This window comes from Rattus rattus, chromosome 2, assembly GCF_011064425.1.
Source record: "Rattus rattus isolate New Zealand chromosome 2, Rrattus_CSIRO_v1, whole genome shotgun sequence".
NCBI lineage: Eukaryota > Metazoa > Chordata > Mammalia > Rodentia > Muridae > Rattus > Rattus rattus.
The window spans coordinates 151309992-151337705 of record NC_046155.1 but is presented as its reverse complement, the minus strand read 5'-3'; the positions used below and the strand labels follow the sequence as shown (position 1 = coordinate 151337705).

Here is a 27714-nt window from a genome sequence, read left to right as displayed (position 1 = left end):
CCACCCCTTTTGCAAGCATGGGTCCCAAAGTCAGCTTGAGGGGCATTCCTTTCTTGATTAGCTCCCAGCACGGGGACTTCCTCAAGTCTTTCCAATCCCCACGCAGCAAACATGGCAGGCTTGAGAAGTGGTCAGGATGAGGGACTAAGTGGCAGAGCTGTGTCACAGGACAGGTCTTTCCTGAGGAATAGGCTCCACTTACAAACGGAAAGCATGTTCAACTGCTCTTTTGGAACATGGGTGTTTCCCAGGGGGTGTCTAGCATTAGAACCTCTGGGTGGAACCCCATCTGGGCCAACCAAGTGGCCTAGCACACACTGAAGGTAAAGGCACAAACGCACTGCTGCAGACCAATACTCCATCGAAGCCTCCAGTCTTCACAATATCCAGAGGCTTCAGGCTATATACTTTATTAAACTACCTCACAAACACTAGAAACTAAAATTCATTCAACTGAACTGTAACAATCTATTTACAGAGTACTGCCTCCAGATTGATCAGTGCTGAACCTGGTTCTTCCCCAGGCATAAAGCCCATCCTCCAAAGAGGTCTGGGAATACCTGACAGAGAACATTGATATCCACTTGAACAATGGCAAGTCAGACAGAAGGACACCAGTCCAACACAGAAACAGACAGAAAGACAAACAGAAAGACACACATGGGCCCTGTACTGCCAAAAAGGATTGAGGGCTTGCCTCATGGCTTCTTCAGGCTATAGGTTAGTCCCCACTGCTGGGGATGGTGGCTTTCAGAGGTGGTGAGTTCCAAACAGCAGAGCTGGTGCGCTTGTGGTAGCGAGTCTTCCTCTTCTTAAAGATGTCCTCCAAGTCCAGTGGGAGAATAGATCCGAAGAGCTCTAGAATGTTTGGGGGGTGGTAGTACTGGTGGACGATGGCCTGGCTGAGCTGAGTGCCTGAAGAAACCAGAGGTCTGGATCACTGCTTGGTGCTCTCTGGGAGCTTCCCTGATCCCTGCACCTACCCACAGATCCCAGCCACCCTTTCTACACCAGCATGCCTTGCTCCTACCCTATCTGCTTCTCTGGAGGCCTCCTGCCCGCCTCCACCCAACAATTATCCTCTTATCTCCATCTTCTAGCAGCTAAACCCAAACAACAGCTGCCAGGAGTTGTCTTAGGGCGATACTTTATTGTCCCCATTTTGTAGAAACTCGTCCCAAGGCACGTGGTAGATGAATGGCAGAGCTAAGTGTGAAGACAAGCCTGTCTTCGGATCTTAAGCCGCCTTGCCTTGCTACTCCCACCAACCTCAGACTCTAAGGAAGAGCACACAGGCTAAAGGAGCAGGGCTGTGGGAGTCACAGCCCCACCAACCAGGCTGAAGAGGGCCCTAGAGGATCAGGAGGGAACACACATCCAGGCCTTGCTCACTCATAATCATCTCAGCTGGGTCTTAGTATCACTGACTCCCTCTTCACAGATACAAAAACTAAGTAATCTAAGGCCAATTACCATCAGGTAACTTTGCAGACCACACTGACCCATGCTTGCTGTTCTCAAGTGACTTGATTTGAGTCAGTCATCAGTGACTTAGGAAAGCAAGATTCTGGTCACGATGGGATTCAAACAAGGTCAGTCATAAAAGTAAGTTGTCTTTCTGTCAAGTGCTGACCCACTGTGGGATCACATGGTGCTAACCTCTAGTTCAGCAAATCCTAAGAAGCACCCTAGCACGCCCTCATGCCCATCCACACCTGTATAAGTCTGAGACCCCAAGACTCAAGGCAAATCTTGCTCAAGCACCAATGCCCCTGCTCGGGATCTTTCCTAGCTCTAGCATTCCAACCAAATCCTGCTACCCTCCTCAGTACTATGCTCACCCATGGGTGCTTACTTGGGTCCAAGTCTCCTGAGCCATGCTGGGCCAGACTCTTCAGAGAGGACATGAGTCCATGTCAGAATACTTAGCAGCATGCTTTGCTTGCGCCAAACACAGCTACATTCAACAAGAGCAAAGGAACTCAACACCCTTCATCCTATATCCTCAGATGGGTCTTCAGGCCAGAGTAAGCCTCCTACCTCTGGGTGCATGCTCAAAGCCCAATGCTCATAAGTCCTCAGGTCAATGCCGTAAGTCACTGGGCCCTAGCATGTCAGCACACCAGCCTGTACACCTGCAGCAGCTAGGCCATCACTTCCACAGCCCACAAAGGTGAGGAAGGGAGGCAACCCGAGCCTCTTCAGGAACGCTGGGCTCCACTCACCTTTGGCCCAGGAAGGGATGGGTTTCCGGGGATGGGCCTCATCATCTGTGGAGTCATCGCTATTTAGGTCCATCCCATAGTCATCCATGCTGATCTTGGGAAAGGACTTGGGTCCTTGTGGAGTCATCTGATATGAGGTACAAACAGGAGACTAGAAGAAAATCAGCATGGCCATTAGCTCCCCTCCCCTGCATTCCTGAAGGACACTCTGGCCATCTCCCTCACTTCTCAAAGAGAAAAGAAAGCTTTAGGGTCACTTTTTCATTTTAGTAAGTCGGGGAATATAAACCACTTTGTACCATGCAAACTTTCTTTCATATTGGCATTTCCCTCCCTCAAAGATGCTTCAAGACACACCATGACCTTCAACTAGCTTTCCACCATGAATGGTCCTTTAATCCCAGCAACTGGGAGGGTAAAGTAAAAAGATTACAAATTTGAGGCTATCCTAGGTTATACAACCGGACCCTGTCACCACAAAGAGAAAGAAGAAAAAAGAAACAAACACAAGTGACTTGCTCTTTCTTTCGGCTCTAACCCACATCTGAGCTCAAGCAACGAAGAGTGGTGTAAGCGCCCTCCCACAGGGGCGCAGGCCTCACCTGCACATCCACAGTCATGTTCAGTGCTTTGCCTGCGGCCACCTCCTTAGCTTTCTTTGCCTGCTCCTCCTGCAGTTGCTGCTCAGCCAGGCGCTGCTGCTCTTCCTAGGACCCAGCCAGCAACAAGATTAGATGTGTCCTTCCTCTCCTCTTGCCACACTGCTACGCCTAGCACATGTACTCTTAGGGCTGCCTGAAGAGTATAGTCCCGGCTTCCCGATGCTCTCAGCTCTCCGCTCTCCACTCAGCACAGAACCCACATGGAGTCCATTTTCCCAACACCCTACCTTCTTCTTCTTCTCTTCCAGTTCCCTCTGAAGTCGTTCCTTTTGGAGCCGCAGGGCCTTCTCTCTCTCCTGCATCTCCCTGAGGACCACCAAGAATCTGTCAGGCCAGTAGTAGGGCCCCAGCCCTGTTCCCGCCCCACAGAGGGAATCTAGGCATGGTGGACATGCCTTTAGAGAATGGAACAAGTAGAACTAGACATCAGCTTGAAGCCAACAGCTGGACTCTCCAAAGGCAAGCTTCAGAGCCTGACTTTGGAGTCAGAGAGCAAACAGCCCCCTTCCATGCAAGTGAGGCACGAGCCTCACCATTCTCTTTTTCACAGTAGGAGGATTAACACCTCTCCTCCAGCCTGGCTATGACCACTGCATGAGAGCGACAACGCGTGAGGGAGCCCTCAGCTCCGCCCACAGTGAGCAGGGGTCACCCCTACAGTCAGGAGCCTGACCTTAAACAAGTCATTTAGCCTCACTCTCAATCCAGGTTCCTCTGTAAAGCTGATTGTCTCTATGCCACAAAAGCTTTAAGTAAGGATTAAATTTTTTTAGAGCAACCCTCAGAGCTACCAACCAAACACCCCATCGCTCTTCAAGGCTGGTACAACTCTCACCATGCAGCTCTGAAGCCACAATTGCATCCACCGCCCATTCCCACCCAGACTCTTTCGTGTCAATCTATATGCACCCAATACTGCCCTCCTCAGTTCTCCATTAAGCCTGTAGCCATCTCAGGAGTTGGGAAGGAAGAAGAAACAGTTGCTGGGCCTGTTGGTCTGCACACATACGTATGCACAGTCCTAGTAAATGTCAGTGAAGGGAAAAACCTCACTGGGTTATCATCACCAAGGGAAGCATAGGCACCAGGGCTAACGGTGCTCAATGTCCTATACTGCAATACAAACGTCCCTCATGCCCAGGATGTCTGGGTCAGGCCCATGGAGAAGTACCATCAAAGACCTTACTGTACCCACTGAGAAAAAGACAAAGGCGTCAGCACATTCTGCTGAAGCAGAACAAAACATGGACTAACCCTGAGCTGTTACCCCTTGAGTCTCCTACAGCTAACACAGATCCTATTTGGGGGTCCGCCAGCTGTAGGCACCTGGTTTTGAAGCCAAGGGAAAGCCTACCAACCTTCAAGTGAGGAGATGCCAAGAAGCAATAGCCCTGCTGCCTGTCGCAGGACAGTAGTAAATGGCCAGTGGGTGGCCTCACCTCTTGGCCCGAAGTCGTTCCTGCTCCTTCCGCTCCTGCTCTCTCCGTTCCTGCTCTCTCCGCTCCTGCTCTCTCCGTTCCTGCTCTCTCCGTTCCTGCTCTCTCCGTTCTTGCTCTCTCCGCCGCTCTTGCTCACGCTGTTCTGCCAGTCGCCTGGCCTCAGCTGCTTTGCGGCGCTCCTGTTCTTCCTCCTTCTTCCGCTGTAGCATTTCTTGATGCCGCCGCTCCTCTTCCTCCTGAGTTAGCAATGAAAGGAAGTATAGGGGCTGGAGAGATGGCTCAGAGGTTAAGAGCACTGACTGCTCTTCCAGAGGTCCTGAGTTCAATTCCCAGCAACCACATGGTGGCTCACAACCATCTGTAATGGGATCTGATGCCCTCTACTGGTGTGTCTGAAGACAGCTACAGTGCACTTATATATAATAAATAAATAAATCTTTAAAAAAAAAAAAAAAAAAAAGAAAGTGCAGGACACACAAGCCATGCCTGGGCTCTCCAGTCAAGGAGCTGCTCCTTCCCATAGCCCTAGCTCCTAAAGCACTGGTTATCACCATGACATCAGCTAGGACTGAGCGGCCAGACTCCTTGACAAGTTTTGAAAGTTATAGGCAGACAGAAAAGACATCTGGCAACAGCTGCAGCAGAACTGACAAGCAAAGGGGGACCTTGGAGAGCTAGCTGTGTGCAATAGGCAAGCCACCTGACCCAAGGGTCGGTTTCCCATCTGTAAAACAGGAAAGACAGCAGCATGGGCACCTCAAGGAGCTGCTGAGTTAACACACATTAAAACTTAAGAAGTGTCTATCAGAGCATAAATATACCACACTGATTTGTTCCCTACAGTAGTAAGACTGCCAGTTCCAGAGAGATGGGGCCCGAGAGTGGAGTGTAAGTACAATCACCGGCTGGGCACTCAGCATATACCAGGCCTGACACGCTTCCCGTGCATCAGGGCATCGTGCTCTCAACTGCAGCCCTATCAGCAAGATCACTCTGCTGTCTGAGTAACCTGAGCAAGGTCACACAGCGAGGAAATGAGTAGCAGATGTGAGGGGAAGCCTGACTCCAGAAGCACATTTCATCTTCAGACTTTGGCTTCTACAATCACCAGGACACAGCCCTCGAGTCTCCTCTACAGAACGAGCCTAGCCAGCGCCAGGGCTCCCCGCTTCCTCCCCGCCCCCGCCTGACCGTACCTGCTGGAGCCACTTGAGCCTGCGCGCCTCCTCCTCCTGCTTCCTGCGCGCCTCCATCTCTTCCATCTTCTTGGCGGCCGCCTTCTTCTTGGCCTTCTCTGCCAGCCGCTCCTCCTTAGCCTGCAGAATCCACTCACATGTGCCCTCTGAAGCAGCCTCTCACTCGGCATGCAGCATGGAGCCCGGAGCTCTGTGAGAGGCACCCCATTCCCTACAAACCTTCCCAGAACTCAGGACTGCTCGCTCACCAAGGGTTGCTGGGAAAAAGGATTAGGCTAGACTTCCTGCATTCAACTTGCCTCAGAAAAGATCGAACGAAGCCCACGAGACCGAGGGCAAGAATACACAAGCCGCCTGGCCAACGACTTATGGCAGAGTCCAGTCTCACCTTTCAGGCTGCCACGCCTAAATGCTAGAGCTCCACTAAGGCCCACCCACTGGGCCATCCGCCCAGACTCACCTTCTCTGTCTTCTCATCAATCTGAGCAAACTTCTGCTCAATCTGCTTCTTCTTCTCCTCCTTCATCTGCTCCACCCGCTCGCGAGCCTGCAATACCTTGCGGAGGCGCTCTTCACGCTTCCTGTGGGCACAGCTCAGTCAAAGAGAGCCTACGCAGGCTGGGGCCGGCCAGGCCGGGCGCTGGGACACTTACAGCTTCACCTCCTCCAGGCGCCGCCGCTTGTCTTCCTCCACCTTCTGTCTGCGCAGCTGCTCGGCCTCCTCCTTCCGCCGCAGGCTCTCTAGGCGCTGGCGCTCCTTCTCCTGAAGAGGGCAGGGTGGCCACTGGGATGTGAATAAGGACACCCACCAACCCCAAAGGCAGCATGCACCACTCTCAACCAGACACAGTAGCAGATGCCTCTCAGGCAGACAGCCAAGCATACGCTGTGACCACCCTAGGCAAGCATAGGCATCCAGTTTCTCCCTCAGGTGGACAGAGTGCTTCCCACGAACCTGACTTGTAGGCAACACGCACGCACCGCCGCACACACACACAAAAAAAAAAAAAAAAAAAAAAAAAAAAAAAGCCTCAAATTAGATGTGTGTTGATTATAATTATATAAACAGCTTGAAAGTGACTAAATATGGGGCCGCATTCAGCCCCGCCATGCTGCTGAGCATGGCCACTGGAGAAAGGGAAACATGGGGAGCTTGACTGCGCTCATCCCAAGCTGCCATCCATAGGGTGCTGGACTTTAGGGAAGTGCCAGGGATGGGAAAATGCAGTCCAAGATAAGGGAAATCAAAGCTGGTATTCCCTGACTCCTGGGTGGGCATCTAGTCATCACTAGAAAACCACACAGGAGTCAAAAGTGAAGTGTCGGGGTCCACAGGCCCTGGAAGAACAAGGCCAGGGGCACTGGGAGCCCTCAGGCTAAAGATAACATCTAGCCCGGGGCCTGGGCTGCGGCCAGGAGCTCCAGCTTAGCTCATCTGCAAAGGTAGCAGTGGTTGTCTGGAATTATAGGAAGCCTTCTATGGGAGACGGCGGCTCTGTAGGAGAAGGCCTTCTCCATGCTCCCCTTGGCAGTGGTAGATGAGAGACAGTCCTTGGTTCCAAACTGTTTATTAGTCCTTCATCATAAAAATGGTGCTTACCAACTTCTCACAGTGGTCCAGAGATTAAACACCTTTTGCAGAGAGGAATATCGAGGAAGGGGAGCTTATTGGCTAAACACTCAGGGCCATCTTATTAGCATGGAGAACTCTTGTTATGTGGGAAGTGTGGTGCATGTTCCAGGCCAGGAACCTGGCAGGGAATAGGGAGCCCCCTACCGTCTCAGTTGTGTACCTGAGTTTCCAGGGATTCGGCCTGCTCTATCTTACCAAGTTTCCTGGTAGATCTACTGTCTCACAACTAAAGACTAAAACTGCAAAGAAAATGGCAGGCAGCTCAGAAAGTGTCAGCTAATGTTCTATTTGGAAGGGCAAGATAAAGGAGCGGCCGTTTATCACTTCCAACACATGCTGGGAGTGTGAATATGCACCACTCTTTTATGCACATCAACTCTTTTAGAAGAGTTGAAAAAAATAAAGTACCATCAAATGTTAAAAGTTACACAGGCTAGTGAGCTAGCTAAAGGATGGTATGTCTTTTCCTTCAGTTTCCAAATATCTTGTGATATGCCTGTGTTGATTTTTAAAACACCATTAAGATAGCTAGTTGTACAGCAGATCAGTGCTGGCATCACTTCCCAGGCAGACCCAGAAAGTCCCATAGGGACACAGTCACAGCTACATGCAACAGCCAAGATGGGGAGAGGCTCCAAACTGGCCAAGGACTAAACTAATGCTTTCCAGCACCCACATGGGGCTCGACTATCTGGAGTTCCAATTCCAGGGGCTCTGATGCACTCTCTGGCCTCCCTGGGTACCAAGCATCCATCATGCAAGTGCTATATGGTATACAGACAAAAATGCAGATAAAACACCCATACACATAAATAATTACTGCCAGAAATTTTTAAAAGCCAATTATGTGCTATTTACAAGGAACTCACTTCAAATGTAATCATTTAGACAGGTTGTTCAGAGGCCTCAACTGAAAGCACTGTGGCTACCAAAGGTAGCATATGACTCAACACAATTCCCATGACATCCTCCGAAAATACTCCTACTGACTAAGAACAGGTCTACGGCTGCTGAGATTCGGGATGAGGGCCGTGTGGCCATGAAGCGTAGCTAAGAGCTTTCTGTGAGTAGGCTACAGACATGGCCTGGATCCCAACTGTGGCCATGTCACAATTCCCCCAAGCTTCACCATATTCTGTAACTTTTTCTATTTAAACAAAAAACATTTAAGAGAGACATCAGGAGCTATTAAAACCAAGCTGGGTTTAGAAGAACCTAAAAAGCACTGGTCTTTGAGAAATCCACATGAAAGAATGGGTGACCTTTAGTAGGCTCTCCAACCACCCAGACTCAGGAAGAAAAGATGGGAACCAGACATAATGGCACACACTTATAATCCCAGGATTTGGGAAGTAGAGGCAGGAGGGTTAGGAAGTGAGGGCCAGCCTGGGCTACTTGAGACCGCTTCTTAAACAAACAAACAAACAAACAAACAAACACAGACACACAGACAGACACACACACACAGACACACACACACAGACATACACACACACAGACACACACACACACACAGACACACAGACACAGACACACACACACACACACACACACACACAGACACACACACACACACAGACACACACACACACAGACACAGACACACACAGACACACACACAGACACACACACACACACACACACACACACACACACACACACACACACACACACACACAGACACACAGACAAGACACACACACACAGACACACACACACACACACAGACACACAGACAGACAGACACAGACACACACACACACGTACGTAAGGAGGGTCACACTCTGACTTTCTCTCCCACCCTACAGTATACAAATGCTCTCCATGGGAAAAGGTACTTCAGAAGCAAGGCTGGACGGCACCCAGTGTTCACCACCTCTTCTTCTTCTTCCAGTCAAACTCCAGCTTCAACACGGCTTGAGCAGCATTTATTATACTGCATTATTTGTAACTTGGTGCTTTAAGAGTCTTTCATGCTACAGAATCCATTTCTCCTCTGGCCTAGACTTCAAATGAGCTTTGGTATCCCCAGAGCCATGATCAAGTCCCATGAAAAATGGGAGGAAACTACAAGCTGGAAACTACAAGCTCTTTAGCCTGGAGGCCTTACATGGGCACTCTCCCTGCCAAGTATCCAAAACCTACTTTGTATGAAGCCCTGCACTCAGTGTGTGCACACTCACTCTCCACGTCACCAAATCTCCTGAGGTTGCTTTTTTCATTTTGTAGAAGAGGAAACTCAGGTATAAAAAAAGAACCTTTCAACCTTGCCAGGCTACAGTAACTGAGCTATAATCACCAGAAGCCCTGTGCAGAGAACTGGGTTCCCCAAAACAGGCAGGGCAACATGCAGGACCTCTTGGACATGTCCATACCTGCAAGGCCCTGGTCAATATAAAAGCGGGGAGGAAGTGAATGGCCAAGTGAAGAAATAAGTTCAGATTTCTTCACTGCCAGGCATAAAAATAAGTCCAGAAAGCCAGAGTGAGCTAATGAGGCTACTGGGAGACATGCTGTCACCTTGACCAACCTGAGGACAAACAAGCTCAGGACCTATGGGCCAGCTGCTGAAGGCAGAAGCCCTCCAGATACCTCCATGACTCTTCTCAGAACTGTACCAAGGGGCTGCATCAAGGTACGAAGCAGGAAGAAAGGTATGAAGGTACAGAGAGCTTGGTAACCCAGGCGTCCTACATGACCTGAGCAATACAGCACCCCTTTCCCGACAAAGTACTGAGCAGCTATTCTGGCTGGAGCGCCACACAACTCTTTCCTGAGAAAGCAGTGTCCTTCTCCTCCCTAGCAATTCCCTGTTTGTAGTTTGTGGTCAAATGAACAATAAAATAACCTTGTTCTCAGTATAAACTTTGTTTGGGCGGGGGGCTATTTACCATCTCATGCCTATGTAGGACTGGGCACACATAGTGTTAAAACTATAGGATGTACAATTCACACCTACACAGGTTGAAGTTTCCAACTGTCAATCAAAAGTTTACCAGAGCAGAAAACTATCTAAACCCTGTCCCTAGCAACCAACTCCTCTTTCTCCTGGACCTACTCAGGCCTATTCTTTCCTTGCAGGCCACCTAACCTTGACTTTCACTTTTAAATAAAATTCTGAACTTGTCAAAAGGCTCAGTAGGGGTAAACACATACCACCAGCACTGATAACCTTAGTTTGATCCCCAGAATCCATATGATAGGAGAATAAACTCCAAAAACTGTCCTTTAACTTTCTTCCAAATATACCTACATGCGCACACACACACACACACACACACACACACACACACACACACACACACACACACACGAATAAACCAGTTTTAAAGGAAAAATCCCACATTATTTGTATGAATGTCTATTTTCAAATCTTTAAACAGATGACAAGAAACTGAGCTATAGGGGGCTGGAGAAATGGCTGAGCAGTTAAGAGCACTGACTGCTCTTCCAGAGGTCCTGAGTTCAATTCCCAGCAAACACATGGTGGCTCACAACCATCTGTAATGAGATCTGATGCCCTCTTCTGGTGTGGCTGAAGACAGCTACAGTGTGCTTTTATATAATAAATAAATATATCGCTGAAAAAAAGAAAGGAAGAAAGAAACTGAGCTATAGCTGGTCTAGCAGCAACCAACCAGGAGCAGGACGCAGGACTGAGCTACTCCCAGGTACCAGTCCTCCAAAGCTCTTGCTCACAGCAAGTAACCCAGCCCAGCTCAGCTCTGAGGTGCCTGGGAAGAGAACAGCTTCTTTGGTCTTGTTTCCAGATGCCACTTGCCATCAGCTACATTGTAACTGCACAGCTGGACCCAGCCCAGTTCATAGTTACCAGTTCTACCCCCTCAGACAGCATATCAGGGTTACTGCTGAGGTCTATGACCCAGTAAATCTCAGTGGCTCTGGACCAGAGACATGTCTGTTCTTTTCACAGGCCCTCAAGCCCCAGTGTTGAGAATGAGGAAGTAGATGGCTGTGGGAAGCACTTCTAGCTATAGGCTGCATAAACACTCCCAGTAGCAACAGATGGGCAGAGAGCAATCTCTACGGTGGGAGGTTGCAGAGCCCCAAAACTGTTGATTCCCACCAGTTACCCTGGTGACTCCAGTGCCTCCCACTTGCACATCTGCCTTCCTAACACTCCCACTTGCAATGTTAGTGCTTCCACAGGGGCTGTCAGCTACACAGTAACAGGACATGGTTAAGAACTAGGTGCAGCTCTGTTAAGGGACAGGGAAAGGCTTTACTTACAACAAAGCTGCACTGTGGAGAGGAAACAGAAAACACCAAGAGTTAATGCCAAGTGATGTCCTATGGGGCAGGCTACACACCTATCTATGGTAGTGGGTCTACTCAGGGCCTTTCACCAACAACACACTGCTACCTCATCTCACCCATCTCCCCTCCCAATAGTAAAGGTGTCTTCGCCTGCCCTTCTCAAGTCACACCCACCATTGGTCTGTGGACACAGTAGGCAGTGTTAGGTCTGCTTAGCCAATCCTCCCACTTTCAGGCCTAGGGATCACCAAGCAGCTGAGTTTCTGAGTCACAGTCCAGGATCCAAAAGTCAGAGCAATACCACAGAACTGAGGCAACCCTTGGCCAGAGGCTTTAACTAGCCCAGCATCAGTGTTAGGTCTCCATATGCCCAGGACCACACTATTTTCAGTAACTTAAGGGAGCTTTCAACCCCAGTGCCCTATTCCAGCAAAGCACAGCCAGGGGCCGGCTCCCTTACCTTAGGGTCCACACGGAGTGGAGTGTTGCGTTTAATAAAGGACTTCATGACACTGCTGCGGGAGGCCAGAGTAGGGGTCATGAGCATCTGGTTCTTCTGCACTGTGTGCAAGAAAGTCCGGAGGGGCCGTACCACCTGCAGACCAGGGCCAGAGTCAGGATGGAGCAAGCATGGCAGACACCAAGCAAGGGTAAGAACCCGCTCACCTTGCTGGCTGGACAGGGTGGGGAAGGGGTCTTGTTCCGGGGAGGCTGCAGCTCTTCATCCTCCAGATGCTCCTCATCCAGTTCACTCATGGCCTGCTTGTAACTGCGTTTCCTCCTACCCAGGACAGGTGGCCACATGTCATCAGAAGGAGTCAAGAATCCACCTCATACCCCTACTATAGTCCATAAAAACCACCCATGCAAACACATCTGGGCTCAAGCCTCAGAAGTCCAGACTTGAAGAGACTGCAGACCAACCAACCCTTTGCTGCCTGTTCAGGAAAATTTAGGTGTAAATGAAAGGTCACAGAGCCAAGGATGTAGAGGGACATAATCATTCCCAAGACAGCATCTACAGCATCAAGTTGCTTCCTCTGTTAAGTCAGAGAATCAAACAATGACACCAATCAAGAAGCAGAAGGCCTGGCCACACCCCTACATAGCCTTTCTCTGCAAGGACCCCAGCTTGATTCAAGCACCACCTGCGATCCTCAGACCACAGCTGCCTACATTCTTTTCCAGATGCAAACCTGACACTCTGGGGTGGTTCTCTGTGTCCATCTGTTTGGTCAAGCTCAGCATCTGTGAAGAGAGGAATTTCAGTGAGGCTGTTTGAGTGATGGCAGTAGGGTATATATAATACTGGTTTTAGGGAAGGGGTCCAGCAGCAATAGCTACATCGAGAGTAACCCCCGCTCCTGGCAACCTCAGGGTGGTCAACGGCAAAACCACCAACCTCAGTGGTAACTGGCCTTGAGCCCAGGATACTGGTCCCCAATCAGATCCTCTAGCCCTTATCCCTTGACAACTATGACACAAATGGCAAGACAGCATCACTGAAGCCTTGATGTATATGCCACTCCCTCTACCACAAAAAAACTATGTACAGAAACCTTACAGGATAAGCTGCCAACTCTACTGTAATTAAACTCACCTCCCCTGGCCTTCAATTGTTACCACATGACAGAAAATGAAGTTTCTTCTCATGGGGTCATCACACAGGGCACAGTACATCTTATTTCACACCAAGAGGAAGCAGCCTTTACTGAAAGTCTTTGCAGCAGTTCTGGCAGCTTTCAAACTGGCACAATTATCCTGACCCCTTCATAAAGGGAATGTTTTGCTAGAAACCTTACAGTGCCATTTCTTCACACCATGGAAATCACCCTCCCGAGAGAGACATGAGCCAGACTCCAAGAGCCTACTAGTAGCCTGGGAAGCCAGGCAAGGGCTCCTGACCAACTCCCCAAACCCACAGTAACCCTGCTCTTTTTGAACTAGAAGTCAGAAACAAGCCAGGAGCAAGGGGCCAGGTAGGTACTCAGACCCAGCCTGTACTTCTCCATGAATCCTTTGGAGTGGGCTTCAAGACCCTCTTCACATGACACTCTCATACCTTTACTTCCTCAGGCCCTTGCCTCTGTTTCCTAATCCACCAGCTAGACGTACTCATGTGTCACTCAGCAGCCAAAAGATCATGGCCCCTTCAGGTTTATCTTTGGCCTGTCAGATCAGAAAATGGAGTACCAAGACACAGGACCAAGTCAGCTCACCTTGCTCTTCATCAGCTGTTGCCTGGCCAGTGGCCACAGGCTTCGAGGTGGGCGTACTGATCGCCATCTTGGTGGCACTGTGGGGTTTGGAGGAACATCCACTGTTCTTGGAGACCTATAGGAAGAACCAAGACTTGAAGAAGCCCACATGGATCCTGAGGCTCAGGATGGCTGTGGCACACAGCTTTAGACCTGGAAGACTCATTTCTGGCCTGTGGCCTTACCTCTTGCTCCTCTACTGCCTCCTCAGGCTCGGCCACCTCAACAGGCTCCTTTTCCAGGCTGAAAGCAAAGCAGAGGCACCGTGAGAACTCTTAAGGCCCAGTCTTCCCAACTCCTCAAGTTAGGCCCAATATTAAGTGGCTAGACCTGGACCACAAGCCAAGAGCCTAGGCTGGATCAGAAGACAGCAGCCATCGCCAGTGGCTTCCTGTGTAGAAAATTATGTGACTTTCTTATTAGGAGTGTGCACGTGAGGGCAAAGATGGGTCTACAGCCCTTTCCTCCCATTCTCATTTCAAGTCCCAGCCATGAGATGAACAGCTTTGTGAACCAAACTCCCATCATCATGACATACTGCTCCCCAAAACAGCAGAGCCAACAGGTGGCTTGGCTCTACGACCATGAGCTATGGTTCCAGTGATACAGAGAAGACAAATACTTTACCCAACTGTCCCAGTCTGTGGACCCAGAAAAGTCTCATCTCTCTTGATGCCTGCTCACTACTCACCCAGGGGCCAGCTAACCCCAAGGTATGCCCAGACCCCATTTCCTCATCTCAAGCACTGAACCTCTGCCCCAAAGTAAAGAAGGATTAGCTCATGATAGCAGAGCATGGCCTCTGAGAAGTCAGTGCCCTGGCCACAAACAATGCTAGGTCTAATCTGGAGACAGAAAGCACCCCTGAGCCCGACTCCACACCCCACTACACCTCACTTAAATGGTTGTTCTGCATTACTTACAACCATGGAACTCACACACTCAGGTGACAAGTAATACTGATGGAATGATGCCTGGGGACTTGACAGTCATGTTGCTTGCTGCCTGGTCACATGGGAAGCAAGCTAAGGGAGCATGGCATGGCTGTCAGCAGTGCGATGGAAAGATGGGATGAGGAGGATAGGCTTAGCCTCAACTAACAACTTTCACCTGGCGGTCACCTCCACCCCCTCCTGCACGTGCTCTGACCACTCCTGTAGAAAGTACTAGCATGGAACTTACCCAACATTCTGAGGCACTTCAACATTCAGGAGCCTCTCCAGGTAACTGTGACCTGAAGGACAAACAAAAAACAAAAGATAGCATCAAAACCAGTCAGGAACCAGGCCAGAGGTGCAGGAAGTGTTTGCAGGAACAGGATCACTGCTCCTTTCATAGACACACAGGCCTCTCTGTGCCCTAGGTCTCTCCCACACTCATCCTCACAACCTCGATGAGGTTATTAGCTTTATGTGGCTTGCATAACAGGCACACCTCCACCTCTTCACTAGGATAGGAATATCTTGGAGACATGTCTGACACTACACTGGGCCCCAACACAAGCAACCTATTTACTCACAGACATTCATCAAGTACCTACTATGTACTGGGCTCTGGGCCAGGTGCGAGAGCCTCGGTGGTAAGGAAAACTAACAGAGCCACTGTCTGGTCTTTCTCCCTCCAGCATCAAATAATTTTACACAGTAAACGAGATTATGTGCAGTCACCAAGTCAGGGATGCTAAAGTCTAGATGGAGACCTGAACTGATGTGAAAGACCTGAGCAGATGAAACAACCGACCGAAAGGGAACTGGGAGGTGGTAGTACACACCTTCAATCCCCTCCCTCAGGAGGTAGAGGTAGGGGGTTCTCTGAGTTCAAGACCAGCCTGGTCTATAGCGAGAGTTCTAGAACAGCCAGGGCTACACAGAGAAACCCTGTCTTGAAAAAAAGGGGGTTGGGGGGAGGGAAGGAAGGAGGAAGAAAGTATATCCAAACCCTGGAGATACCTGAGACGTTTCTGGGTGATCCACTACTCCTTTCACCACCGAACTGAAGAGTGACTTCTACCTCACTATGTTAACATTAGCCCAAACAGCACAAAGGAAACATGCTGAAGCTTACACCCATCAAGAACTCTGCTCCATACTCCATCACTATCACACACAGCAGCGCAATGCCCAGTCTCAGCTAGGAACAATGGCTGCCACCTTTAACCCCAGCACTCAGGACGCTGAGACAGAGGGATTGTCACAAGTTCAAAGTCAGCCTGAGCTTGTCTCAATGAGTTACTGAACGTGTATCATACCCAAGTACTAAGATGAGTTCTTTAACTACCATCAAGTCAATGTCATTACCATTTCAGACAGGAAACTAAAATTAAGAGAAGAGGTATACCCAAGGTCAACAGGGGGCTGAGTTACTACATATTCTGGCCCCTGCCTCCTCACCTTCCCTTATTTCAAGAAGATAATCAATCGCTCGGCTTGGAATTAGACAGATCTGCATACAAACAACCCAGAAGCCTATCCATCAGCAGCAAAGGTTGTGGGGGAGGGAAAAGGCAGTGCTTAAGAGCTACAAGTTTGCTGTTATGAAAACAACCCCTAATTTGAAGTGAAAATGGGAAAGGAAAAGACACCAATACTGTCACCATTGCACATGGCGATTCAGGATCACTACTAGCCATCTACAACTGTTGTGGAACTGACAAACAAACCACTAAAAAGATTGAAAAGGAGGCTGCCAAGACAGGAAAGCGCTCTTTCAAGTATGTCTGGGTCTTGGAGAAACAAAAGCGGAGTGTGAGCATAGTACCACTACCGACCTATCCCTGTGAAAAGTTAAGGCCAGTACACGTTCTGTGACTACCACCCAGATGTGTCAGTGCAGACGCATCTCAGGATGACGGTGCCATCCAGTGTGTTGCTGCCAATGCTGGTGAATCTCCAAGAATGGTGACCTCTGAGCATGCACTTCTGACTTACACACTGGGTGTGAAAGAGCTAACTGTTGACGCCAACAACACAGATTCTATAAAGCCATCCTACAGCCAGAAGACATAGAAGGAATTAAGGAAGTCCGTACATCCATAAAGAAAATCGGCTACCACCCTGACACAATACCATTATGTACCTTTCTGTTTAGAATGCTGACGAGCTAGAGCCAAGTGTTAAAATGTCTTGTTCCAAGGGATGAAAGGTCACCCATAAAGATGGCAGGGCCTTTGGAACCATACTGCTGGAAGCTTCAGATTGTATCCTACCACCAACTCGTCCAACTGACAAGCCTTTCCAACAGTCCCTCCATGACGTTTATAAAACTGGTAAACTGATAAACACATACAGTACAGAATATCACTCCACCATAAAAAATGAAATCTGCAGGTAAATGGATGGAACTAGAAAAGACTATATACAGTGAGATACCCAGACGGAGAAAGACAAACCTCTCATGTTCCCTTATCTGTGGCTCCTAACTCCCAATCTTCAGATCTGGGTATGCAACCTGGAGTAACTCCAGAAACTAGGAAGGTAAAAAGGGATTGGAGGGGAGTGAGACACAGAGAGGAAAGTAGCAGGCTGACATGATAACATGAGAAGGTGGGGAAATGTGAGTAGGGGCTTAGTTTAGAGAGGGAGCTGTGCTTGGCGGCACACACCTTTAATTCCAGCACTCAGGAGGAGGACCTAAGTTCAATGCCAGCCTCATCTACAAAGTGAGTTCCAGGACAGTCAGGGCTACACAAAGAAACCCTGCCTCGAAAAGAAAAGAAAAATTTAAAGAGGAAGAGGGAGATCAACATATATAGAAGGTGGATAAAATAATAATAGGGATGTCTGGAAAAGTCATAAAAAATCCATATTATTATGTATTTACCTAAATTACAAATAATACATATAAATCTATGTATAACACATACATACATATAGTCGAATAAAATTTTCCCACTTGCACTGCCAGACTCCCTGCAAAAGCCATAAACCACCTAATAAACACCCAGTACCGGGCATGAGAAGCCTCTTTTGAACTGTTGGTTAAGGTTGTCCAAAAGACTCCTATTGCTATTACCCTGGTTGCCTCCCAGAGCTTCAAGGTTAAGTCCCTATTGCTGAAGACAAGCACTTAAAAAACTAGACTTGGAAGATCCAACTTGCATCTAACCTGAAAGCCTACTCTCTAAGAACTACTCTCTAAGTGCCACGCAAGTATTCAAGAGGAAAGCAACCAAGAAATCCTACCCACTTATGAAATCTATGAACTATAATAATGACCACTATGGCACCATACCCTAAGGCTATAACAGTGGCACCCATATCTTGAAAATAACCAACAGCTCTCTAATTGGACTTAAGGCCCACTCAATAAGAGGGAAATTGTGCCTGGTGCTAGAAACCTAGCCAGCTACCCAGGGCTAGTGAGGTCGTAGATCTTGGAGGAGAACCTACAACTGCCACTTTACTAAACCAATATAATTCCTAACTGCAATCTAAATATGTATTCTTATACTTACAGACAAGTGTAGCTCTCAACCATCATTCTCTTTGCAACAGATGGAAGCCATTACAGAAAACCACAACAGATCAAAATGCAAAGAAAAGTGACCTCGTGTGGTGCCCAGCCCCAACTGATACATCTACAATACGACTTCTGCACCTAAGGCTCAGGAACACTGGCAAAGAAAACAGTCAAGAGCCTGAACACAGGAACTATCAGGGGAGACTACATCACCTAGAAATATTAAAGAAGCTACAAAGACCCATGAAGTCTTAAAGCACGGCTGCCTAAACAGGAGCTGGATGGGGACAACAGAAAGGCGTGCCAACATACAAGAGGAAAGCTCTTGGGACCACAACCCTGACAAGAACTACAGACAACAAAGTAATGCTGAAACTGGGGAAGAGGGCCCCTACCACAACAGCTTATCCAACACCAAGTGGTCACCTCTTACATCATGTACAGTCGAGCAACATTATACAGACTGAGCAGGCTGTATTTATATATATATGCCTGGGTGTAGACATGCGAGTGTGTATGTAACAATAACTAAAAAAAAACTGAGAGAGGCCATGAATTTGAGAGAATGGGGTTAGAGAAAGGGAAAAGGGGAGAGGGTGTAATTATATTTTGACTTCAAAAAAAATTTTTAAATGTCTTCACACACACATACACATGCACACACACAAACAAAACAAAACAACAACAACAAAAAGAATAAAAAGAACTACATGTCTGATGTCTAACACCAAAGCATGACCTGGATCTCACACAAACCTGATGCAGCTGTCTCCTTCATTTTCACAGGATGCCTAAGAACCTGTCAACAGCCATCATTAGACTGCATTTGCTTTAACAGCAAGGAGCTCCAGGGATCCGTCCCTTACTGCTTGGAGTCTCCGAGTCTTCGTGTAATCCTTTCCTTGGTTAGGATTGCTAGTGCTAGACCTTTTCTCTGCCTGGCCTGGGTACAGCCATCCTCCAAAAATCTCACTCTCAGGATTGCCTACTTTCCTCGAGGCTCATAAAATCTACCTACCAGGGCACTGCATCCCTGGGCTTAGATCTGACCATGATGAAAGCTGCTCCTGGGTACCAGCCCACCTGCTCTATGCGGTACATCTCCCCAGCAGCTCACCACTAGGAGTTAAATGCAGGGATAGTGAGTTTAAGTCCGTCACTCCAGGACAGCTAAGAGGGACCAAGGGATATGCTGACTCTGGGGGGAAAAAAGGCCTGAGGAACACTGGGGCCAACATTTGAGGCTTATTTATGAATTTATGAAACCATGTTGCCCCAAGCAGTGGTAGAACATGCTTTTAAATCCCAGCACTCAGGAAGCAGAGATAAATGGTTCTGATTTCTAATACAGCCTGGTCTACAGAGTGAGTTCGAAGACACCCAGGGTTACACTGAGAAACCTCATCTCCAAAAAAGAAAACAAAACAAACAAACAATAACAACAAAAACCAAGGTTGAACTAGATCTCAATCACCAAATAGTGGCAGCCACTGAAATCTAAATCAGTCAATGAAACTTACAACAGTGACAGGACTCAGAGGCACCTGCTGACTGGAGTTCAATCTTCCCAGGGCCCACACAGTGGAAGGATAGAACTGACTCTTACAAGTTGTCCTCTGATCGATCGATCTACCTATCTGTCTGTCTGTCTATCTATCTATCTATCTATCTATCTATCTATCTATCTATCTATCTATAATCCCTATCTTCCTCCCTCTCTCTGTCTCTGTCTCTGTCTCTGTCTCTGTCTCTCTCTCTCTCTCTCTCTCTCTCACACACACACACACACACACACACACACACACACACACACACGCATACACACACATGTGGAGGCAGGGGAGACGACAAGGAGCTGGAGAGATGGCTTGGTGGTTAAAAGCACTGTCTGTTCTTCCAGAGGTCTTGAGTTCAATCCCCAGCAACCACATGGTAACTCATAACTACCTATAATGTGACCAGATGCCCACTTTTTAGCATGCAGGTGTACATGTAAATAGAGCACTCATACATTAAACAAATAAATCTCAAAAAATTAAAAAAAAAAAAACCACCTTAAAATTTAGTTCATTTGCGGTATACACTTGTAATCCTAACACTAGGGGTACAGAGACAGGAGGACTTTGAGTCCAAAGCCAACCTGAGCTACATAGCAAAAGCCTATCTCAAAAACACAAGAGCTAGGGGATATTGCTCAGTAGTAGAGACCCTGCCTTGCTCAGGAGTGGGGAGGGATCAGCTTCTCCATCAGACTATACATATTTTCAATAGCTAGGCATGGCTAGCTAGTGGTTCCATTCAGGAGATTCACATGAGAAACATTTATATCACTGAAATATCAATGGAAACACCCCAGCTGAGTGAACACCAGGGCCCACTCACCACACCATTACCCCACAACTGCCCCCGACTCACAAATGATGCGAGCAGAGGCCTCTGGCTCTTTGCCAGCCTTCTTAGCAATCCTGCTTGATCTGCGACTGGCATTTTCTTGTTGAGTCACCAAACAATACTTTTTGGCTAGTGGCACTTGGGAATCCTGGGAAATCAGGCTTTGCTGCACTGACTGAATATTCCCAAGAGGGTTCTTGGCTGTGGTGGACAAGATGTTATTCGGCAGAATAGGAGAAAGCACCCGCTCTTGCCATGGAGAGTCCGTAGAGCCAGGAGAGTCCTGCAGGCCCCTGGAGGCCCGAGCAATCTTGAGCTTGGAAACAGAACGTGCTTCCCCAACCCCTCGGTTCTTGGGGCTCTGAGGGGTAGCCTTGAGGGAGTTCACTGCAACGGAGTCTGTGGCAGAGTCCAGCCTCCCAGCCTCTGATTTCTTGGGTGTTGCTTCCTCCTCCGATGTCAGGGTGTCTTGGGAAACTGAAGATGTGGCTGGAGCTGGGACTGAAGACTGAGGAAGGCCACCTTTGAGCTTAATGAGTTGAAGCTCTGCACTCAGTTGCTCACCGGTGCTTACCTCTACCACAGCTTTTTTGATTAGCACTATGGGAGACACCGTAGTGGGAGAAGAAGAAGCTGATGCCACAGACGCTGACGTTGATGCTGCCGCTGCCGCTGCTGCAGCCGCTGCCCGGGTTATCCGCCGCAACACAGGCGAACCATTCTCCTCGGCAACAGCACCCAGCTTGCTGCGGCGGTGCCGGGGGCCTACCTGACTGCTCCGAGACTTTCTGCGGGATAACCTGTTGGGGCAACAGAACAGAGGCTGAGACAGCCCAAAGGGGCACCCTAAACTAATATCAGAATACATCGATCTCCCTAGTAGTCTCCCAATTCAATGAAGTATGAGCAAAATGTCCAGAGGCAAAACCCTGAAGTTCCAGAGCAGACTACCACTTCTAGCCATGAGACCCAGTTGTTCCTCTCTGAGCCTCAGTCTCCCCAGCCATACGTAGATAGTTGAGTGTTCAATGACCTCTGCAAGTGACAATGAGTTCCTTTACTCAGAGAACTGCTGGGAAGATTAGATTCACACAAACTTCCCGACTGTTGTTACTCTGTGCTAAGCACTGTCTGCAAGCTTCGCTCATGCTCTCAATCTGCAGGACTGAGCCCTGGAAGGTAGGCACCATTTACTCAACTTTGGGAGATGAGAAAACAGAGATGAGAATTTCAGTCCAAGGACATACAGCTGTTTTTGACATGTGTGGTTGACATGTGTACCAGGACTGACTAGCTAGAATGGTGAGCATCCTTATCTGAGTGCTACAGTCACCACCATTCTTACAGGGAATTATAACAAACCCAACAACAGAGATAGGAACCAGCAACCTGAGCCACACTTCTGGTGCCTCTCCTCTCCTCCAAACCCCAAATTCCCTGCCTCCACCCTTACTGCCAATGCACAGAAATCCACACCTGTACTCTGAACTGGATCAACAGTTCATTTTACCCAAGGCATCTCAACTATCAGGGTCAGCATGCTACCAATCACTACTGCCTTCCAGCAGCTGCTCCGATCAGCACATTCAGAAGCAAACTCTCCCAGAGGGCACCGCGTCTCCAGACACCCTCCAGTGCAGCCTCTCAAGCCTTTCCTACCTTTTCCTCACAGGATCTCTGTTTTCATCCTGAATGTTAGACACCCGCCTCTTCTTCCGACGGTTTTTCTGAGAAGGAGTTTTGGGCATCAGCTCTGGCTCATTGTTGAATTCTCTGTTAAGTACAACAAGGGTGAACATGAGGCTTCCTGGGAACTACTGGGCTGCCTCTTCTCTCACTAGACTACATTCTACCCCATTCTCAGCAATGGCAAGTCAAGCTAGAGAGACCATCTCCAGGGAAGCTATGTGAAATCAGCAGCTGGACTCTCAGAGAACTTCCTCCTGAACTTAAAGCAGAGAAGTAAGTTCCAGACGAGTCATCAATCTCCTCTTCCTCTGGCCCATCACGTGAGACACTTAGGAGGGAACCCTAACAAGCTATTTGACCATCAGGACACCCACCCCAGCTCCCTCAGCACCACAACCCCAGCATGCCCCTGCCTTTACCTGACAAACATTCGCTCGGCCTCCTCCTCAATCTCCTTAAGCCACATGAAGTCCTTGTTGTCCACATTGTAGACAAAGTCCAGGAGTTTCTGGTCACATAGATCCAGAAGGTTAACAGGCCCTGGGGCTGTGGTCCCCATGGTGGCACTGTCTGGTGAAGGAAGGTAAAGACAAAAAGTATAAGGACTCAGGGTTAGGAACCTGGACCTTCTACAAGGAAAGTCTGCCAAGTCTGCGATCACACAGAATACCCTGTGCCTAAACCCATGCTCCTGCTAGGACAGAGTCACTTGCCAATGTACAACAACAAATGCCAACGCAATGGCCTCATCTTTACAAAAAGAAATGACGGGCTGGAGAGATGGCTCAGCGGTTAAGATCACTGACTGCTCTTCCAGAGTCCTGAGTTCAAATCCCAGCAACCACATGGTGGCTCACAACCATCTGTAATGGGATCCGATGCCCTCTTCTGGTGTGTCTGAAGACAGCTACAGTGTACTCATATACATAAAATAAATAATTCTAAAAAAAAAAAAAAAAAACAAAACAAAAAGAAATGACATTACAGTGATCCCAATCTCTTACGCCCTCAACCCAACACAAACAAGACTATAACTGTCCTTACAGGCCCACCCTTCCTGACCAATTCTGACATAAACTTTACAAATTGTATTTTGAGGACTTAATATGACTGTGCGCGCTATCTTCCTAGATCAAGGAGAACCACCAAGTTGCCACACTCTGTCTTTACCCAAGTATAGACCTGTTTACTTTCTTGTGGGCTCTCCTCCCACTTCTCATGGTTGGGAACTAAGACATAGCCATCCTGTGTTGACCTCCAGAGGCCAGATCATCAAGACACCAAGTCCGACTGTCTCTTTAAACAGTTGTCAGTTTAAAATGACAGTGGGTGGCTAGCAGGACAACTCAGATTAAGTTACTTGCCACCATACCTGATGACCTGAGTTCAATCCCTGGGACCCATATGGTAAAGAAATGACTCCTTCAAGTTGCCCTCAGGCCTCTACACAACCCATGCCACACTGCCCATTTGTATAACACTTTCCTTCCAGATTTGAACTATTCCATCTACAGGGAAGCTCCTTAAACAAGAAGGTCAATTCAAAAAAGCCTCAGGAAGTCCCTAAAACTGACCAAATTCACTAGGCCCCTCTCTGCCAGAGTTAGCAAATAAAACCTGAGAGTCCCTCTCAGACAAACAGCTGAGCTACCTACAAAGAAGACTCTCAAATGAGTCCAGTTGCCAAGATTCTCAAACAAGCAGAGCTGCAAGAAGCAGAAACCAGCCAAGCTGCCTGGACTATGTCACTTGAAAAGGACACTCTTTAACCTGTTTAGCTAGCTGCAGGCTGTGCAGTGTGCTGCAGGTTTCCCAGTTTTTACTGTTACCAATAGTGGCGTGGTCTTTAGTGATGCAGCTGTCTGAGTCATTTCTGCTCCTATAAGTAAGTTCTGCCCCTGAAACTTAATGCCATTGTATACTGTAGCCACTAGGGTCTTCCTTGAAGTTCTTCAACTTGATTTATGGGACATACTCCCCCTTTGTCCTTCAGCCTGTAACCCCTCACTGATACTACTATAAGTAACCCCCAAAAAAACTTCACTGGTTCACAAAGTTGGACTTTGGTGGTATCCATACTTTTGTCTACTGTGGGTTCCCTATCTAGAGTTAATAGACGTGTGTTGCATCTCCCCAGGTAAAGCTTTGTCATACATGTTCCCATATGCATGCACAAATAAACAAGTCAATAGACATTAGAGCTGAGCATAGTGCATGCTGTGATCCCAACATTTGAGAAAGTCAGGATCATTTCAAGGTCATGCTTAGCTACATAGCTAGTTTAAGGCCAACCTAGCCTACATGAGACCCTGTCTTTAATTTGGGGGATGGGAGGGTCAGTAGATGGAAATGTGCTATACATTCTACAGCAATGCATAAGAAATGAGGGGTCCAGAAACATGCTCTCCAAAGAGATCTCCAAAACCCTTCGTAGAGCCAAAATGTCCTATAAATGGATGAGGGAGAGTGAAGTGAGTGAGTATGCAATGTGCTGCTTTCAAGAAGACCTGGCTATAAATACCAAGCAAAAGACAATGCAGTGCCAGTTTACCTACTCTCTTAAAAGCTGGGAGCCTGGATGTCTGCCTTATGACCTGGCTATACAATCCTAAGAAAAGTGGAAGTATTCTGTTACTGTCATAACAGGGGCCCAATAAGCAGCACCCCAAGTGGTAAACGCATGAAACAACAAGAGTGGGTGACAGCTAGGAGCAGGGACAGTGAGCCCCCTCCGTGACTACACTTTCAAAAGCAAGAAGCATGCATGCACACTTCAGCCTCTCACCTACAGAGAAGGGTCAGGGAAGACAGGGCCAGACTACTGGTCCTCTTGGAACTTAATGCCATGATATTTTGTGACTCTAGGATCTTCCTTGACGTTCTTCAGCCTGATTTATGAGGCACACTACCCATTTGTCCTTCAAACAAGTGCTGGCCTCTAGGAACTCTGTCTCCCATTTTGTGCAGCTTCCTCACTTAGCTTTCAGATCCTTAAGGAGGATCAGACCTCTAATCCAAGCCAAGATCTCACACACAGATTCCAGTTATGGGCATAGCAAATGTGTGATTGCTTGTTTGCTTCCTGCTGGTCTCTACCCACTAAACACTGCTCTCTGAGGGTGAGCCTTGTGACTTGCCCATCAACAAAAAAGTCTGGCATTTGTGGAATGAATTCATCCATCCATCAACTAATCCTAACCCCCATCATCACACTCAGGGACACTCAGTGAGCAGCTCACTAGGCACAGGTTAGAACAGGCCAATACACGCCCTGCTCATACTGCCAAAGGCAGCGCTAACTGGGGCAAAATCAAATGGATAAGAACACTGAGGCTTTCGGGAAAAGCATTAACTGTGCAGCCAGCTGATCATGGGCATGGCCCTTCCACTGAGTCTCCCTATCCCCCTGTACCAGAAAACAGCCCTGGCAAAGTCCAAGACCCCAGTTCAAGGCCAGCAAAGAGAAAACAGTTCAAGGACCCCAAAGACTTGCAGAGGAGCAACAGAAAGTAGTCAAAAAAAACTTTTACAAAATGTTTGTTCAAGCTACAATCTCAGTAAGTGCTTCTTTGACCAAGTTCAAAACCACACTTCTTCCATGGGGAAATGTGCTTTCTAGCAAGCCCTCGCTGAAAAGTTAGAAGAGGTGACTCTGAGAAAGGAAGGGTGTAACAAGAATCAGACTCCTGGGTAGCTTCACCTTCAGTCCATGAAATAACCAAATGCCACCACGGGAGAAGGAAGGTCACTTCCTCTCCACAAACACTTCTTCCGTGCCATTCACCAGATAAGCACCGCCACTGCCATCTCCTTTAGGGGTGCAGGAAATTAACTAAGCACCTCTCCTCACACACCTCCAAGCAGTAAGATCGATCGCTAAAGCCCCTCTCCCACTCAGAGGCCTACTCCATGCCAAGAACCCTCTCATTTATTTCTTGCTACATACTCCAAGATAACCATGCACACACAAGACACCCATGCACATACAAATCTTGGTCAAAGTCACAAAGTAAATCAGAGGACGGAGCCTGGATTTAAAATGCTTTCAACTACTATCCTCAGGCTTCCAGGACAATAGCTCCAAGCTCTGAATGACACAATCCCAACGCTGGGCAGCAGGAAGCTGGATTTAACTGCGCTGCTGACAAGAGCCTGCGCTTAAGGGATGACAAAATAAGTAGCAGGACCGGCCTCCGGATCTGGGACAGTTTTTAAATGCTGCTCAGCTGGGATGCAAGAAGCTGAGCAGCCGTTGCCATAAAGAGACTCAAGACTGGATCTACAGAGCAGCCCAGGCTCTGCACAGGTGTTAGGCCCGCCCGGCGTGGGGCAGAGGACTGACCATTCTCGGGATCCCGGGACCCAAGTGCAAGGACTTGGAGTTCAACTCCAAGCCCAGAACTATTGGAAGTGATCCCCACACCCACAGGCAACGAGGGACGAATGTGACTCTCCTGGCCTACCCTGGGAAGAGAAGCGACCGAGACCAATTGACGAGCACCACGACCCTGCGACACCGGCCGCCCGCGCTCACTCACCCGGCGCCGCCACGTCTGCCCGGACCACTCCGATTCCAGTCCGCGGCTTCCTCAGATAAAGCTTCCCGCCAAGCCAAGCCCGCAGGACTCCCGGTACAGCGAGCTCGCCGCAGGCGAGGACCAACCGGGAAATGAGCGCGGGCGAATCTACGATTTTCAAAATTGTGGCTCAACCAATTCCCCTTAAGTTTGTCTGGGCGGTTACAAAACTCCAAACCAATCACGTAACAGGACGTACGAGTCCGTTTATCTGTTGGCTCTTACTACTGTCAATCTGTGGGACTAGGAGGCGGGGAGAAGAACGTAGAGGCTTTTAACACGCCCCAACTTCCGGAAGCCGCAGCAATCTACGGCTTGAGGAAGTGGTTGTGTGGTCTCGGAGGGAGCGGAGCGCCGAATTACAAGTCCCAGCGTGCACTGCGAAGGCAGGCTTCTGGTGGGAGGACGCCCATTTCTTTTCGAGCTAGCCGCTTCGCTAGTTTCAAGTCCAGCATGTTCTGCGTTCGGAATGACAGCTTTGCGACCCTGCTACTTTTCAGTAGTAAAAAGAAACTCATTGCAAATCTCACAGAGCCTTCCCTCCAAGAGCAGTCAGGCATATAGATATAGAATGTGTCCTTAGAACTGCGATTGTCACCCGGAAGTGTTTGCTACGTACTCTCCAGATTGGACAGAGAGTTTTTCTGGCCAAATATAAACGTAAAGTCTTGAGTTTAAAGTGTGTCACCACCACCTGTAAAATAAGACACTTCAATTTCCAACATACTTACACCTCTACCTTCTTTACAGAATCATTCTCAGTTGCCAAGAGGTGGGAGAAACTATAAATGTCCCTGAACAGGTGAAGAAGGGTTTTTATTTATTTTTAAATTGTCCTTCCTTTTTATGAAAATAGATCTCTTTACTCACATAATATATCCTGATTACAGTGTCTCCTCCCTCTACTC

General features: G+C 48.4%; 1 protein-coding gene across 5 annotated transcripts; it reads right to left on the bottom strand.

Annotated features, from left to right (window-relative positions):
* Window positions 1-394: 394 nt before the first annotated feature.
* On the bottom strand, window positions 395-27714 carry Incenp (inner centromere protein). Of its 5 annotated transcripts, XM_032893555.1 has the most exons (19): window positions 26768-26920; window positions 22649-22799; window positions 22200-22313; window positions 20565-21340; window positions 14874-14925; window positions 13877-13934; window positions 13653-13767; window positions 12630-12681; window positions 12100-12214; window positions 11894-12028; window positions 6176-6285; window positions 5983-6103; window positions 5523-5642; window positions 4414-4562; window positions 4327-4353; window positions 3115-3193; window positions 2828-2932; window positions 2226-2376; window positions 395-915 (listed from the first exon to the last, which is right to left on the bottom strand). In XM_032893555.1, exons 2-19 carry the CDS (start codon window positions 22786-22788, stop codon window positions 722-724), a joined length of 2613 nt encoding a protein of 870 aa, XP_032749446.1. In that variant the 5' UTR covers window positions 22789-22799; window positions 26768-26920; the 3' UTR covers window positions 395-721. The 5 variants fall into 5 exon arrangements, with proteins under 5 accessions (XP_032749446.1, XP_032749445.1, XP_032749442.1 ...); XM_032893554.1 differs by having other exon boundaries at window positions 2226-2352; window positions 4327-4562; window positions 26768-26921; XM_032893551.1 differs by having other exon boundaries at window positions 428-915; window positions 4327-4562.